The sequence below is a fragment of the Podarcis bocagei genome (assembly GCF_964188305.1).
Source record: "Podarcis bocagei genome assembly, chromosome: 8".
NCBI classification, from domain to species: domain Eukaryota; kingdom Metazoa; phylum Chordata; class Lepidosauria; order Squamata; family Lacertidae; genus Podarcis; species Podarcis bocagei.
This window is the reverse complement of record NC_138133.1, coordinates 13,966,330-13,984,176: the sequence shown is the minus strand read 5'-3', so window position 1 is coordinate 13,984,176 and position 17,847 is coordinate 13,966,330. Positions and strand designations below refer to the sequence as shown.

At 42.0% G+C, this 17,847-nt stretch overlaps 1 protein-coding gene across 7 annotated transcripts in view; it reads right to left on the bottom strand.

Moving 5' to 3' along the window:
* TRIO (trio Rho guanine nucleotide exchange factor) overlaps positions 1-17,847 on the bottom strand; it is a 284,165-nt gene that overhangs the window by 73,563 nt on the left and 192,755 nt on the right. For all 7 annotated transcript variants that reach the window (XM_081206103.1, XM_081206102.1, XM_081206097.1 and 4 more), the window contains exons 30-34: positions 17,054-17,244; positions 13,935-14,036; positions 12,817-12,959; positions 11,054-11,153; positions 888-1,131 (exon numbers count right to left, since the gene is read on the bottom strand). In XM_081206103.1, coding sequence (XP_081062229.1) covers positions 888-1,131; positions 11,054-11,153; positions 12,817-12,959; positions 13,935-14,036; positions 17,054-17,244 — 780 coding nt within the window. The remainder of the gene's footprint in view (positions 1-887; positions 1,132-11,053; positions 11,154-12,816; positions 12,960-13,934; positions 14,037-17,053; positions 17,245-17,847) is intronic.

Here is a 17,847-nt window from a genome sequence, read left to right as displayed (position 1 = left end):
GGCAGCAAAAAGGAGACGGGAGCTCACATACGCATGCAGTCTTGTTAAGCCAAGGTCTGGCCAGTGTGTTGTGCGGGCAAACCTGTGAATAGACCCTCTCCCTTTCCTCCGCAATTCACAGGGGAAAACTGGGAGAGGGGATCTTAGCAGCTGTCGGAGGGTTCTCAGTTTGTAGATCCTAGTCATCTAGCTATATGGCAATACACGCTTTTACATTTGGGAGTTGTGTGGAACCATTGCAATTTTTTGAGAAGCCACGTGGTACGTCCCGCAGTTCTTCAACCACTCCGATAGGGCTGTTCAACAAGCACAGCCAAATTATCACCCATATTTTATCTGCCACACCCATGGAGCTGTTGGAATACTCAGTGTGGACAACAATTATGTGAAGCTCCACTTTAATGTCACAACCCAAAGTCTACAAAACATGGTGCACAGAGTCTCATCATACATGTACAGGGCTGTACCTATGATCTTTTTCTTTTACTTCTTTATTCTTTCTTTGTTCTTTTTTTCTTTTTTCTGATACCTTATCTTTCATTCCACTGCTTTATTGTGAATAGCATTTTATAGAGGTATAAATAACTGTAAATATGAAAAGAGACAAAATATTCTCTAATTTTTTTCCCTTGGTTAGATGTATCTTCTTTTTCTTTTGTATTTTCTTTTGTTGTGAATATGTATGTTTTCTAATTTGTACTTAATAAAAATATTTAAAAATCTTAAAAAAAATACATGTGCAGGGCTGAGGTGACGGTCATTTAATAGGCATGAACCCCTGTAACTCCTAAGCGGTGCACCAATTTCCAAAGACCCCCTCAGAGCACTGATAAACAAAACATGGAGAAATATAAGGGCAGACGACTGCCAAGTCCTGGTTCTCCTACCTTTGTGGTTGAAGATGCCCTCCATCTCCATGCTGCTTCGAGAGTGCGCAATGCAGAGAGACCCACAGGGTACAAGTCCCTCCGCAGCTGGGGAACGGTCGGTGGTTCGTACTAGGCACCAATCAGGCTTATCGTGTGGCCGCTCTAGAACCTCCACTGTCTGACCACGGCGGATTGTCAGCTCATTGCTGTTGCATGCCGTGAAATCGTGGATGACCACGGTCAACTCACACCCACCAGACAGCTGCAGAAGAAGCCAACAAAACAGAGAAATGTTTAGTATCGTAGGCTTACGAATTTTGGTGGGGATCCCACATCAATATATTTTCAGTATTTCTTACAATGGTCCTAAAACAAGCAGGGGCAAAAAAGCAATTCTCAGCCACGTTCTAACACATTGCAAGGAAAGTGATTTTACTGTGCCAGTTTTTTTAAACCGGTTGGTGTCATTTCTGAACTCTGAAAGGCACAGGCGATTTTGTGAGGAAAATGTATTTGGTCATTAAGGACACTGATAGGCCATGCTAAGGAAAAGTGTAAGAAGCTATCTGCTACGGAGTCACTTTTTTTAAAAAAAAGTTGGGTCAATTCCTCCCTTCCTTTCTACACTCTGTGTGACACAACTTTATTCAGGATGTCTGCAATTCTCTCATAGCTTTCCCATGACCATTGCCTGCCAGCCTTGCTTCCTAAATCCTAGTTCTGGAAGAGGGAGACGGGGAGAGGGGAGGTAAAGAGAAGCCTTATGTTTCTCATAATGAAGTAAAATAAATCAGCATGAACCCGTCAAGACACAGGCAGGAATTAATCATACTGCTCCTACTTAAGTCTCTCTGGACAGTCTCTACTCAAGTTATGAGGTGCACACTTTCAGAAACAAGCTGCCTTCTCGCTTGTTAAATGTGAGCTGGGGTGCCCTTTCCCACCTCAGCCCTACTTCTCTTATATATTTGCTCTCAGTCCATTCAAAATTATGCCAAAGGGAGGCTGGGAGAGGGGCTGGAGGGGGGAGGCAAAGGAAAGCTCTCGAGTTGTTGTTTTTTTGGCACTGATTTATTTTTATGGCTCTCCCTAGATAGGAGTCAGGAACAATTGAAAACAGCTGTATGCCCGAAGGCTCTGAGAAAAGGGCCTTTTTGATTTAGAGTTTGACCACAAAACGTCAAAACGTAGGCCTCCCTCAAACGTACGCACACCGACAACTTTGCGAACAGAACATTCTGAATATCAGCATGAATAGCAGATCATTCAAAACTGGGCTCTACTAGCTTTGTCATGGAGGATCGAGGCTCAAATAACCTGCAGGTGGCTGGAACATGTCCGTCTCCACGTGGGAAGCTGGTGTTCCTGCAGGTTTGGGCTTTGGTGTATTAAACCAAACACGGAGGAAGTAAAGCAGTGCAAACGAAAAACAAGGATGGACGGGAGAGGGAGGACTTAGGACAGGTCCTTTGTATGTTTAATGAGGGGGTGCATCCCTGCTTCCTCCACTCAACAATCACCCCTACATTAACCCCCTAGAGCCTCCAACCCTATTCAACTACTGCCCTCACCTTTCCGCTTCCTAACTCCATTTCTGAAGCCAGGTCTTGTATTCTGCAGCCCTGCTTTACACCCTTGTTGCGCACAGACCACTCCCATGGGAATCTCCTGCTTCTTCCTCCTCCTGCTGCACATTGCAATGTCTAAGGCCTGGGCTTCCGGTTCCTCCATGCCTTACTGGAGACAGCCCTCATGACAGCGGGAGATTGTTGGCGAAGGAAAAACAAGGATGATTGAGGGTATATCATCCTTGCAAATCCCGCCCCAGGGATGGGGGGAACGGACTTCACTAGCAGTTCTTCTTGGTACCTGGCTCTCACTCCGGCATGGGATGCGGTGGGCAGGGAGGCGCTGAGTGCAAAAGCACTTTGCCTGCCGAAAACCCTCCAATGTCACCATTAAGAAGCAGAGGTTCTCTTGTTAATTAGAGCTTAATTTGGACTAATGTACGGATGCGTGATAGAATAGATGAGATCAAAACTGCGGAACAAACCAACTACAAGGACTTCAAGGTTTGATTTTGAGATAAGACTTCATTCGGTGCAAAAGACGGTGGGGGGAGAGGGGAGCCTACGGTTTCTTTATTTAAAGTTTTCCTCTCTACATTTATGATTCAGCCACCCTCCTCTGAACGTTAGTTCAAATTATATTTGTACAAGCAAGGATGGAGGAAATTGGATTATAAATATGGAATATAACTTCAAACGGAACTGTGTGTGCAAAAAAAGGGGGGGAGGAAAAAGGGAGGGAAGCTCTATTTTGCAAAAGGTTTACAATGGAAACTTAGAGCTGACTCTTCCTCATCCTTTAGTATCTATGAAGTCAACTGAATAACGCTAAGAGGATTTGGAATTTAATACAATTGGAATGATAAATGGTCATATATCTTCAGCTGGAAGGAAGGATGAAAGGTGTCTATGAGCTGCCAAGGAACTGATAAGGTTCTTCATTGAGTCATCTGTAGGTCCACAGACCACTCCTTCTTCCCTGCTGAGAGGAAAAGTGGTGAAAACAGCTTATTTACTGGGACAGTTCTCAGTGCAAAACAATGAAGCACATGATGGAGTGATGGAGAACTTTCTGGAACAAAAATGGGAAATCAGCTCCACCCAAGGCATGATGGATTAACAGCAACAATCAGGGAGAAAACATAACATCTTACAAGGACAAGAAGAAACACCAAGGACAGAGTAATTGTCACACACAGAAAGAACAAGGATATAGTTTGAGTTCCTCACTTGAAATTTTATAATTCATTTAATGTGTCAACACAAATAGAAGTTATTAATACTGCATTTGCTGTAGAAGGGATTATTATTATGACCGGAATGTAATTGAAACTAGTAAGATTTTGGAACTCAGAAATAAAGAAAACCATCAAATCTTGCACGCGGGGGCCCACTTTAACTAAATTATATAATTTGGTATTTGAATGATTGGTATTAATAATTGTACAATTAAGTGGTATTGTTATAATGAGGCTTTTACTGGACTGCAATTGAAAACTAATAAATTATTATAAAAGTTAAAAAAGCAACTACTAAGGCTTTCTTTCACGTTCCACCCAGTTACAAGGCCAATGTCTCCTACTCTGCAGCCTCTCTCGCACTCAATTCCACCTTCACACCCAGTCCTATTTGCTTTTCTGCAACCCCCATTTTCACATTCAGCTCCCTCCTCCCTCCCTCAACTTTTCCTCGAACACAGGCCACGTCCAGAAATAAGATGCATTGAGTGAAGTATTGTGCAATATTTGAGGGTTTTGCACCCACTGTCTCTCTCACACACAAGGCAGCTGAGCTGAAGCTTTGAGTACAACAAGAAGCGAGGAATACTGAGAAGAAAATGGCAGTTTTAAGCAATGGCAGAGGTTTGAGTAGAGCATGCGGAAGGGCATTTGCATGAGCAGTATCATTTCCCACATCTTGCTTTGCTAAAGCCTTTTCAAATTTATTTTTTTAAAAATAATAAGGACTAGAAACTTGCTTTAAGAAGGAAAGATATTTTCTGGATTTTGGGTGAGAGCCTATATTCCAGATTATGGAACATTACTGTGCTACTGGTATTCTTTAACAATTTAGCAGGAACTGGAGGGGGGGGGGAAACCTATGCTCTATAATTATCTAAGTAAAAGGCACGCCTCAAAAATCATGACAGAATTATTAACTTTATCCTATTTTCTTGACCGAAACATTTGCCTGTTTACAGCCTTCCCAAGGTAGTCAGTCAGCCAAGCTGGAATTTAAACACAGAAGGAAATTAAACACATCCTTATGAAACCCTTTTTACTGAAGAGCATTTCAAAGTGCTTCCTGTTGCCTCAGAGATACCATGCTCATTCCAGAGAAAGCTGTATCAAAGTGGGAAACGCCATAAAGATAAAAGCTTGCTCTTCAGAGTGCATTGCAAAGCACAATGACTTAGCTAAGAGGTATTTGGGAGGGCAGATGGAAGCCCAGTCTTGCTCACTTATCTTGGGGTTTGAGAAGTAAGGGTTCAAGACAGGAAATCTGCCATCCCAGTCATATTCACTGGGGAGTATGCCTCACTGAGGACAGTAGGACTGACTTTCGAGTAAATTGCATGAAATTGCATCGAAAATGCATCAGGGCAGCTCAGGAAGTGCATTTTTAAGGTGCTTAACAGCTTCTGAGTCTCTCTCCACTATTAACCACTGAGGATTTAGCAAAAGAAGAAGAGTGCTACCGGATCAGCTCAAACATTCACCTAGTTCCACAACCACTCCTCAAAATAGACTATTAGAAGCCCGGCCATCTTGGCACCTGAGGAGAACCACAAAATGGCACCCTTCCCCCTTCCACCAGGGAAGAAGAGATGAGTGAAGATCTACATCAGGAAAAAGAAGGGAACCTCATCCATCTGACTTGACGAATCCAAGAGGCTGCCAAGGAGTAGGCAGATCTTGACTCCAAGGAACACGCCACAGGCATTACTGAGCCTGTGGCGGCGGCAGCAGTGGGTGACGCATTCCTTGGAGGCTGCCCCTCTGGAACCTGCCACCTGAGGCGGCCGCCTTACTTTGCCTAGCAGGCGGGGCGGCCCATTTCTGCTCCCCAGCCATTGGTTTCCAGCAGCCTACTGCATCCAACATGGGAGGCAGCATGCAGTATCATGGCCACTAGTCACTGATAGGCTTATCTTCCATGAATTTGTCCTTTTGTTTGTCTCGAGTCTTCGAACATTCAACTTCAATGTTTGGCCCAGAGTTCTAGTACTGAGAGAGAGGATAAGTCTTCCCTCTGTTCACTTCCTCCACACCATACATGATCTTACAGATCTTGATCAAGTCTCATCCTCTTATATTAATAGCCCCTTCCTCTGATTTTTATATTAGGCCTCATACACCTTACTGCAAGCAGTGCGTAGGGAGCATTTTCCCACACACTTATGGAGAAGTGGCTCCTGTTGTAGGCACTGAGAATGCAACCCTAGGGTTGCCAGCTTGTGTAAAAAAACACACAACAACAATCAGGGTCATAGCTGTCAACTTAAAGATTTGAAAATAAGGGACCAGCAGCCAAAATAAGGGACCTGCAGCTTCACCTGTTCCAGGCACTCCAGTCTTCCTGTCCTCCTGCAGTCTGGTCAAACTCATGCTGGTAGCTTCGAGAACACTGTCCAACCAACTTTGTAACCAGAGGTTCAACTGAATAGAATCTGAATCACATGCACCACAAGGCCTATGCAGCCTCAACTTAAGATGGCTCCCCGGCCTGGCTTTGCACTGCAAAGCTTGCAGCAGCACGTGCAACAAAATGGCATCCAGCATTCAAAAAACCCCTCAGCTTGCATTAACTAGCCACACACAAGGCATGCAAGCTCCACCCCTCAGTCATTCTTAGACTTCTTATTGGGTGAGCAACACAGTCAAGCAACACAGTTGGAGCCTCCCTCCTCCCTGGCCGGCAGGGAGGGAGGGAGAGGAGCTGCTTCCTTTGAAATTTAAGGGACATCATTTAAGGGACATCCATCAATAAGGGACAGCAGCGGGACATGGCGCTGGAATAAGGGACTGTTCCTTCAAATAAGGGACACTTGACAGTTATGATCAGGGTACCTCAAGTGCTTCTGAGCCTATGCAAAGCTGATGGTTGCTTTCATAAAGAGACATGCAAATCCCAACCTTCAAAATTTGACTTGGGTGAGAGCAAACACCATATATAAGATCCTAAAATATATGGCTGCTGCGGCCCTCAGACAAGCCCAATAAACAGCTATTTCAAGGGGGTCAGTTCCGAAGTTCAAGAGAAGCAGGGCTTCTTTACGAGCCCTACTTTGTCTTTTGAACGTACAGATAACCCAAGACATGCTGCTCAGGATTGTGTATGATTTACCAACCGGGGGGGGGGGGGAGAAGAAGCATAAGGCAACACTTCAGAGAAGTCCCAAAAACTATTACAAAAAAGCGCAACAGATTGAGTTGCCGATTTACAAGGCAGCAAGCATCACCGCCCTTTGGAAGATGCTGACATTTTACTATTAGAGTCATGCCTCAAATTAGCATGTGGCGAACAGTTTATTTTTTAACCGCCATCCGCAGGCCTCATCCAGGCTCTCCCACCACTTCACTTAATCTACAAAGTGTGTGTGTTGTGTTTCTGCCACAGATGGCCTTCGAAGTTTCATAAAACATCAAAGCAATTGTGATAAAGAAAGTGGGAAGGAGGAGGGAAGCAAAACTGAAGCGCAGCGCTGCTGCGTAGCAAATAAAAATAGCAGTTTAAATGCATCTAGCCCCCATCAAAAGCGAAACTCATAAACTGAACCAATCTGGGTCTTAAAAGGAATTAGCCACCTTCCTGAGGAAACTAGGTCTGTGCCATTAAGCATGAAAAGAAGGCCTGAGTCTTCATCAGGGCAGTCCCATCTTGGTACTATGGGCCTGAAAATAATTAGATACATTTCTAAGGGAGTTTTGGTATCTGTTAATAGATGTTAAGGAGATTATACTTATTGTAAGACTTTTGTTTTTAGTCTTTATTGTATGATGCTTTGAACAATATTTCTTAACCGCAAGTTAGCAAATATCCTATTTCTTCAGCTTTTTAGGTTTATTATTTAGGTGCTATTTACTATTTGTACGTTGCTTTTCCCTACGAATATGCCCAAAGTGGCTCAAAACAAAAGTGAAACGATTGAAAATCCAAATCCACCTCATTACTTCCTCATTCTGCAAAATCAAAAAATTAGATTTCGCTCATCACTTCATAAACATTCTGCTGATAAGCTGCATAACAAAGATTTGAACATCCTAAATACAGTAATGCAGAAACAAATATGCAAAATTAAAAAGTGAGGTGAAGTGGGCATTTGAGTTTGGTTGCTGGTTTTCTTTGTAGTGGGATTTTGCATTTTAGTGTTTAATTGTTGGTTTGGACAATGCATCCTTCTGCCCTGAGACGTTCTGCTGAACGGTAGATTATAAATATTTCTAATGAATAATAAAAATGAAATTAAATACCAGTTTAACCTCCCAACTTTTAATGAATTTGCAAATCAGAACTTCAGAAACTTTGTTCAGGTTTCCCTCCACACTGCCTTTCTAGAAAACACATAGGCATCTTGCCTGCGTACTCACAGTAAGCCACATATTATGATTTATATATGTAAAAAGATTCCCAAAATAAAGAATTCTTCTTAGTTTCCTCCTTTGTGGCTTTAATCCCAACAACATCTAGATGGCCACAAGCTTGTCAGCCCATTAAAACATTATTTTGAGGTGTGTGTCTACTCTGGAGCCATTAAGTTCTCAGTAAAGCCTTCATATCAGAATAATGATGTAGTGTACAACATCTTGAACAGCAAATTATCATTCAGCTGTATTAGCTCTGTTACACACTGCTACTCTCATAAGGTAACCAGGTCCAGCCAGCTAGTACTTACTTACTCTACTAGTTGTGCACACCAAGGTGGAATCTACACACATAGAAAAAAATGCTCTGAAAATGCTTTTTTTTAAAAAAAAGTTTTGAAAAATACATTGAATTTTGCATAGCTCACTGCTGCCACCTAGTGTCACATTTGTATATTGCACTTTACAACACATTTAAAGCGTTTTATTTGCAGCTGTGTAGCTGAGTCTCTAGTCCTCTGTACTTTTTAATAATAATAATAATAATAATAATAATAATAATAATAATAATAATAATAATATCTTTATTGTCATTGCCCCCTCTCGGGGACAACGAAATTACTGGACCAGAAATAACAATGTACTATTTACTGGCTCAAGCTAAAGTTGAGCCCCTGTTTTACCAGGAGGGCTTGTCACTTGAATCTTTTATTTGCCCCTTGCTTGCACATTAATATTGAGTCAAAGGTGTAGGATTTCAGAATGAGTGGTTATGTGAATTCACCACAAATAATAAATACTTGTGCACCCATAAAGGCCCTTTCTTGAAAAATCTTCCTTATGAAGCGCTTTGTGGTCAAAGTTCTATCCAACATTCCTGAGGATATGGAGGAAAACTTTACTTTCCATGAAAAAAGCGAAGCGAGTCCCAAGGGTCTAAATTTATCATGTCACAGCATCATCTACTGGTCCTATCATCGTCTGAAAACTAAAAAGAGGTTTTTCCTACACAGAACTGACATACAGTGGTGCCCCGCAAGACGAATGCCTCGCAAGACGGAAAACTCGCTAGACGAAAGAGTTTTCCGTTTGGAGGTGCTTCGCAAAACGAATTTCCTATGGGCTTGCTTCGCAAGACAACAATGTCTTGCGAGTTCCTGCTGTTTTTTCCCCCTCCCCCCCTTTTCTAAACCGCTAAGCCGCTTATCAGCTGATCCGATCAGCAGATAAGCCGCTAAAAGCCGCTAATAGCGCTAATACGCTAATCCGTCAATGGGCTTGCTTCGCAAGACAAAAAAACCGCTAGATGAAGAGAATCACAGAACGGATTCTTTTCGTCTTGCGAGGCACCACTGTAGTTTCTCTGACAGCATTGTTCTAAAACAAATAAGCAAACAAATAAATCTCACCTTTGCTACTGGCACAGCGATGCCAGAAAAGATATTTATAATAAATTTACATTGTGACACCCAGGTGACAGATTTGCTGCCCTTCTCAGGAGTCACAGGTATCCTGGCAGTGTCCAAATATTGACACAAACACGGAAAGCCTAGGCCTGGAGTCATAAATTTTGCGGTGAACGTTGAGCCTCAAAGGTACAATTGCAGGGTGCCATTAATTAGCCAAACAGTAGAAGTCTGTGTAGAAGTAGTCCAATACACTGAATTTAACATTAAACTGTACATATTTCGAACAGCACAATTTTAATAAAAATGCTCCTACCAGTAATCTTAATTTTTGTGTGTTATTAGCCAAAATACTGGAAGGCAGAGGGGTTACTTCTCAGGTGTAAGACTGCCCAGCAATGGGTAGGCTGCAAAGACCCTGTACTGAGTTGGCTGTCAGTCTGAAAAAATAAATCTGCACCTTCAAAGCTCTCCCTTTTCAAGCTAGCTCTCTGTATGCAGGGGAGCTGCGGAGGGCAGAGAGAAGAGGAGAATGCCTGTAAATATTTTTAAAGCTGTGGATCAGGTCAGCTGATCCACACCTCCAAACCTTTCAATTACATAGTGAAAAATAAGTTTTGCTTCCGACAACCATCCCCTGATGCAAATTCTAAGAAGAAAACAGTGTATCTGAAGAAGTGTGCATGCACACGAAAGCTCATACCAAGAACTAACTTAGTTGGTCTTTAAGGTGCTACTGGAAGGAATTTTTTTATTTTGTCTAAGAAGAAAAGTTGCTTTCTGGTGATGGAAGCGCTCAACAACGCCTTTGTGAAGAAACCAAAAGCTTCACATACAGTGGTACCTTGTTTTGAGTCCGCTTCGTCAAGCGTACATTTCGCCGAACATCTGCAGCAAACCTTGAAGTACTGGAATGGGTTACTTCCGGGTTTGCAGCTCGCGCATGCGCAGAAGCGCAAAATGCTCCACGCGCATGCGCAAAGTGGCACTTTGTCGTGAGACCTTTTTGTCTAGTGTCCGGGGCTCCGGAACGGATCCCGGTCGCAAAACAAGGTACGACTGTACTAGGCTAAGGCCCAAGCTGAACAAAAGGAAACCAGGAACTAGAGAAACTTAGGAATTGATTTACTGGAGAATGTAAAAATATCCACTTATATTTTATATACAGCTGCACTGAAAGCATCCACGAGACCTATTAAAAGATGAGTAGCTAGAGTCCTTTTGCACAGATCATTATCTTGGCCCAGGGAATAGTGTGAAGACCATTGTACGGTTTTTGACTGTTGAAACTAAAGGGTTGGGGCCATGAGCAATGTCTGGACAGCACACCACCTGGGAACCATATGTAAGCAGCTGTACATTACTTTGAGGAAGAACAGGAAATAAAAGCAAGTAAAGCAAACATACAATCCCATTCTTAGGTACATGAAGATCGGATTTCGAGCCTATGAATTCTGTGCGCCCATTCAAGTGGCATTTTGACCAACTGTAGGAAAAAACCGTGCATGATTCCCAAATATGAAGAGGTAATGTAAAGGAAGTCACAGCTATCACTTGCCAATGATTATAGAAAAAAAAGGCATAAGCAAACTTTTACCAAAAACCTAATTATACTTTTTTCTTACCTTATCGCTGTCTAGTGTGTTCTGGGAGGTTCGTGATGCAATTGAAATCGTATCTGGCTGACTGCTTCCATCTCCTTGACTATCCAAGTCTTCTCCATCTCTAAAAACATAAGAAGTTAAGAGTCATTAGCTGGAAAAACATTTTCTGTGTAGGGTGATGTTAATATTCATCTCCATGTACAAAAGCAGACATTCAAATAGTAAAAGGTAAAGGACCCCTGTGTTAGGATATTTCCGTTCCACCTTAAAAGGGAGCAGGCTTTGTGAGTCACAGTCAGCGCATTTCCTGTTCACAGGAAGTTTATGTTTTCTATTGCTTTCGTTTCTCTCTCTGTGTCTGGAGACACTGAAGCAGGCAGTCATGTTTTTCTTTGTTCTGATCAATGCTGAATAAAACTTGTAAATAACGCTCTCCTGCGTGCAACTTCTGTTGTGAATTATCCGCTGATAGAGTGTGCATCAGCTCTGGAATGTCACAAGCTATTTTCTGGAGCTCGTGTCGCTAATTGCTGATACTGTATCTATGGGAGATCGATGGATCGTCCGGAGACGACGTGGGGGCCATGATGGGCTTTATCTCCCTGGCAGTATCCCAACACCCTAACCATTAGGTCCAGTCGTGGCCGACTTTGGGGTTGTGGTGCTCATCTCGCTTTATTGGCCGAGGGAGCCGGCGTACAGCTTCCAGGTCATGTGGCCAGCATGACTAAGCCACTTCTGGCGAACCAGAGCAGCGCATGGAAACGCTGTTTACCTTCCCGCTGGAGCGGTACCTATTGATCTACTTGCACTTTGACGTGCTTTCGAACTGCTAGGTTTGCAGGAGCAGGGACCGAGCAACGGGAGCTCACCCCGTCATGGGGATTTGAACCACCAACCTTCTGATCGGCAAGTCCTAGGCTCTGTGGTTTAACCCACAGCACCACCCGTGACCTGTGACATTCAAATAGGAGGCCAATAATATGCTACACAAAACCCAAGAGAAGGAAATCAAACATGCCGTTGTAACTTTTAGTTACATCACTTAGTTTTAAAATCGATTGTGGTTAATATATAATGTATGGATAATGCAAACTGGATAAAGAATGTACACAAACACTATCAACAGCAAGTTCACATGAAGGTACAGAAAATCCACACAAATAGCCTAAGGGAGGAGGTGTTTTTTTACAATGCTCACTGGAGAGTATACTGATCTTGGCATGTATGAAATGAATAAATTCCTTTGTCCATCACTATTAGCACAAACTGACTACTATGTATCAGGAGATTATGAACTGGGGAAAGCACAAAAATCCCTGTTTAGGTTGACAATTTATGCACATTCTCAAAGCCACATCCCACTCACCCCCCCCCCATACTTCCCAAAATAAAGGGAGCTAATGTGTTAAACCTATGCATTCTGAAATTACGGAGCCAGACATTTGGTGACTGCAATTTGCTATGCAATACATTTCAGTACAGTGTCAGCAGATTGCTTGCTTGTTTGTTTAGTACATCTGACATGTGTCAACTTCTTCAAAAGCTAAGCACAGCAACTTTTAAAATAAGGGTCTGAATAGCATGCAACAAAATAATGCATGTGCTCAAGTTTCTGTGCTGTGTAATTATTTGAAGAACTTACAGTTCAGTACTGAGATCTAACTACAACATAAAAAAACCCAACATGTAACCCGAAGAGCTCAGCCTTACATAGATTTGAGACAAATCTCATGAATGACATGCTGGAAATGTATACCTTGACATTCTCTGCAGTTACTAACCTTCTTCCTTTCTGTTTTGTTGTTGGTGCAGTTTTGGGGATATGAATTGGCTCTTTTAAAGCTCCCTTGAGATGAATCGTTCTTTCCTGTATTACTTCTCTGATGTGCTTGATCCAGTCTTGCTTATTTTCAATACTGGAGGCCTTTAAGACAAAATAAACAACTTAATTTTTTTAATGTTACCTTCACTAGTCAACTCCATATATGATGGAGGGATGAAGCAAACCTGGCTGTGTCATTTACAGTTGTATATTCATGGTTTATATTTGCAAAATGGTATTTCTTAATTATATTACAGTAGTTGTGAAAAAGAGACATTCATATTATACTTCATACAGTTGCCTGGTTTGCACACGGCATTAATGTCAGTTTGCATTTCTTAGTGCAGAAAGTATTGATCTGATGTGCAAAAACCTTTCTTGTTCTACTTAATTCAAGAGTGTTCTGGAAGCTTCTCTGTGTGAAAGAAACAAGCAGAAGGTTCATGATGTTTGGGTTATTCCTTCAGAGAAGCAGAGTACAGCTGGCTTAAATTGGTTATCTTATCTCTTCTGTCAAGGTCATGCCGACTATAAAAGTAAGGCCAGAAGGAGCCTGGGTTTCACTTTCTCTTTCTACTTCTTTTCCTTCTGGCGTGTTTTTCTGTACATAGTATGCTTAGTGTTAAGGTTTAGACTTATTGTAAGTTATTGTAAGCTTAAGTTAAGTCTGCTGCAACTGTTTTTCTTATGGACAGTGCCAATCCTGAATGTATTGGATTTGTGACCATTATGTTCATCTGCCTTCAGTAGCAGTAAAGCTCTGCTGGATGAAATATCAATTGCCTCTGGTCTATTTTTGGGGAATCCTGCAACATGCTGAAGTTTTTACTCTGCTAACTATACATTGGAATCTACTATGGATCAATATTGAGTAGAATTTCAATGACAGTTAAACCATAATGCAGCAGGATATTTCAACTGCTTGCTCTTTTCCTCTCGAAGCCATCTTACTGAACCCCGAATTCATGTGTAAGGCTCAGAACTGTTGGTAATGTGCTCTGCAGGCCGGATGAAGGGGGGACAGTTATTGAAAAATAATTTCACACACTTAAAGAGTATCTGCACACCCACAGTTACCTTTAGTACAATTTTGTTGTCTGAAGTAGGAGTCCTACCAACCCAGAGTGCAAATTTGCAAGGGTCACCTTCCACGTGCTCTGTGACACCCAGCTCTGAGGTCTGAAAATCAGAAGAGATTAGAGGAACATAATTCAGATTTTTAGAATAGTCATAGGCATACAGCAGTCACGAAATTAAAAGACGCCTGCTCCTTGGGAGAAAGGCGATGGCAAACCTAGACAGCATCTTAAAAAGCAGAGACATCACCTTGCCAACAAAGGTCCGTATAGTAGAAGCTATGGTTTTCCCAGTAGTGATGTATGGAAGTGAGAGCTGGACCATAAAGAAGGCTGATCGCCGAAGAATTGATGCTTTTGAATTATGGTGCTGGAGGAGACTCTTGAGAGTCCCATGGACTGCAAGAAGATCAAACGTATCCATTCTTAAGGAAATCAGCCCTGAGTGCTCACTGGAAGGACAGATCGTGAAGCTGAGGCTCCAATACTTTGGCCACCTCATGAGAAGAGAAGACTCCCTGGAAAAGACCCTGATGTTGGAAAAGATGGAGGGCACAAGGAGAAGGGGACGACAGAGGACGAGATGGTTGGACAGTGTTCTCAAAGCTACAAACATGAAGACCAAACTGTGGGAGGCAGTGGAAGACAGGAGTGCCTGGGGTGCTCTGGTCCATGGGGTCACGAAGAGTCGGACACGACTAAACAACAACAACAACAAGGAATACTTCTGGTCAATGCCCTTTCAGACAAACAACAATTGCTTCCATTGTTCCCTGACTGGTTTCCTGTTGACAACAGCCCTGTATTTTATCCATATTCCATGGCCAACCTTCAGTCTGTCCTTTCCCCGCCTTAGTCAAGAACACTAAATACTTCTTAAGTGATTTCTAATGTCTGCTCTGCCATAATCTTAAATAAAAAGTATTTTGCGATCTGACCAAGCTATTGCTAAAATTCTACTGTATTTTTGAATGCTCTGAATGGACAGAGGTTGCTGATTTTGGGAAAGTTACAGCTCATTAAACATGACACAGGTATTGATCGACAGTAATTAATTTCCAATTGCTAATCTCAGATTCCTGCTACTTTGAGATAAAAGAATGAGCAGGTGACGTCAGTTACTGATTTATAGGGTGTTTTATGATAGGCTGAGTATTATAGTAAGCTTCCATAATTACCTTCCTTTCTCATCTACTTTGTCATTACTGGGACAAAGACTATCCAAAAATGCTTCGGTTTAGACTGCAATCATATACACACTTACCCCAGTAAACTGAATAGGATTTATTTATGAGTAGTTATGCATTAGGATCACGGTTATAGTTAGCTATAAAATTGTTAGTGTGTATTTTCTCTCTCTCGTGAGAGTGGGTGTCAATCAGTACTCTGAAGGATCCATTATTATGCTGGCATTTTCAGAAGATTTCTGTAGCCCCCTTCTAGGAATGTTTATTTCTCTACTTCTTTTCTGCATTCTGTTTCAGTTGTCAAACAGGATACTGCAGAATAAAGTAGTTCAGGATCTTAACTCTACATAGGACAAAGAGAGGCTCTATCAATAATTCTGGACAAAAAGCAGAACACTGGAATAATTTCAAAAGCCAAAAGATGACATGTCTGGATTTTGTTCTTTGACATGCTGCAGTTGACAATCGGTTGTAGATCATTCTCACTTTACATGGTTCAGTGGAATAAATTTGTGAGTCTCTTCCTTTGAAAGCTCTAGGTCAAATCCTGGTTTAGGACAAAAGCTATCATGTTTGGTTGCATCAGTCAAAAGCTTTCACGCAAATTGGCGTGACTGGCAGTCTGTGCCCTGAAGTTATTCTTCTGTCTAATGTTGGGTCTGTTTCTAGGTCACAGTTGTAGAACCATGCTAGGAGGTGCATATGTGACTGTTTCAGCTCCCTCATTCTGGCTTCCGACACTAATATTAGTTCCTTTTGCAATAAAAAGGCATAAACCACCGTATGTTTTCCATGGGACCCTCTTTGAAAATACCTGTGTACTACTCAAATCATCCAACTATTAATAAATTTGAGGTCTTTTAATTATGTGGAACGACACCCACAATCTTCTCAATTAAGAATCACAATACAGGACCCATTTCTAAGCAGGCGCATTTAAAGGGCCTTTCCACATGGGGGAATCTGTGCGTTGGAATGGCCATTGGAGAAAGACTTTCCATGAAAGCCAGCAGTCATTGACATTGGAATTGTCAGAAATGCACAAGGAAGAACTAATGCAGCTCTTAATAGACGTCTGTCTTGAATCTGCAAAATTGATGATTTCCACAAAGGAAGAAGAATTGTTATTTGGGAACTTGGAAAGCTTTTCGCTTTATTAGATGAAGACTAGAGCCACCACCTCGCCACCCCTGGATATTTAAAACAATATGACAAAGTTCCACCTGCTCTGTTATAGCTTGTCACAAAGTTGTAAGACCGCATGGAACCCCCTAAAAAAGTAGGAATCCTCAACAGCGCATAAGAGAAAGAAAGACCCTAAAATACCCAATTTTCTCACTTGATCTGCAAAAAAGGAGAAAACCAGAAGCCACTCTCTTTCCACATCAGTCCATTAGAGGAGACTGCAAATAATTAACTTCCACTCCCTACACCTTTTGCTCGAGTTCTTCTCACATCCATCGCTCCACCCTTAAAAAGCTTAAAAGTTTCCTAAAAAAACTGTTGATTCTTTAGAGGCAAAATGGTATCTGGAGAGCACCATGTGTCTGAGCTTCAAAACAGGAGTAATGAAGATTGAAGTTAATTGGCCAGGCTTTGAGCGTCCACAACCAAGTGTTTGGCTAGCAACTGGGCCAGCCAGTCTGTGTCAGTGATGTGCAGAGAATGAGGCCTCTGAAATGGATCTGCGCTCCTTCAGCTATCTTTCCCCTTGGCTTTGCAAGATTTGTCATTTTCTCTACAGCTGCCAAATAGTATGGCCCTATTACAGCAAACAGTTAACCTTCAAATGGCTCTTTTCCTTTCTCCAGCCTCGAAGGAAAGCCTGGAAGAGTAGTGACTATACCGAAAAGCTCCGCACGGTTGCAACATCCGAGCCCATCTGCTTGTCGTTAATAACTAAGATTTGGCTGGGTTTTCGCTTCAAACTTACAAACAATTTGCTCTTGTAGATGTATTTGCTTCTCCCACTGGAGTCCTTCACTTCTTTACTGAAGACCAGCGACATCTCAAAGAGGAAAAGGTGCCTCTCGCGACCTTTACGAATGAGAGTTTTGGGGTCCCACACTTGGAAGGATTCCTGAAGGATAAGCTCCCCCTGAGATTCAATGTTCTCATCAAAACCTAGAAAGAAAGTTGGAATAGTTGAAAGAAGCAAAGAGAAACGGAGGCTGATGGGGAGCCAAAAAGCTCTATTTTAGTGACAAAGCTTCCTACACTCTCTTACCTTAGCAGTTTTTGAACTAGTTCTGGGAAACCATTGGACTTCCTCAGAAGCCTTTAATGCACCCCCCACGACAAAGTTAGTAATGATGGACAAGCTAGGTACCTCTAAGAGAACTAATCTACATAATCAACATGTCCTTGCAAGGGTTTTCCTGAAAATGCAAAATTGGAAGTCCCCTGCCTTAATACTTTGTTACAGTCTCAGTAAAGCTACCAACATATTTTAATGTATTATTTAGCATTTAATTTCGCACTGAACAATATTTCCATTTTGCAAAACTTCACTGAAGTTGTCTCCCCCCTCCTCCTAAAAAAAAAAAAGTGATTACAAGCTGCTTTGCAATGGAAATTTCTAATAACAGTTTTGACTCAACTGATTCTCAACCAAAAATGGTTCCAGAACTTCCACAATTGTGCTTCATTTCAACCTGCTAGGGGTGGACTGCATGCATAAATACAATGCCTCTTTTAGAAAAGCTAATATGGCTTCATGTAGCAGTT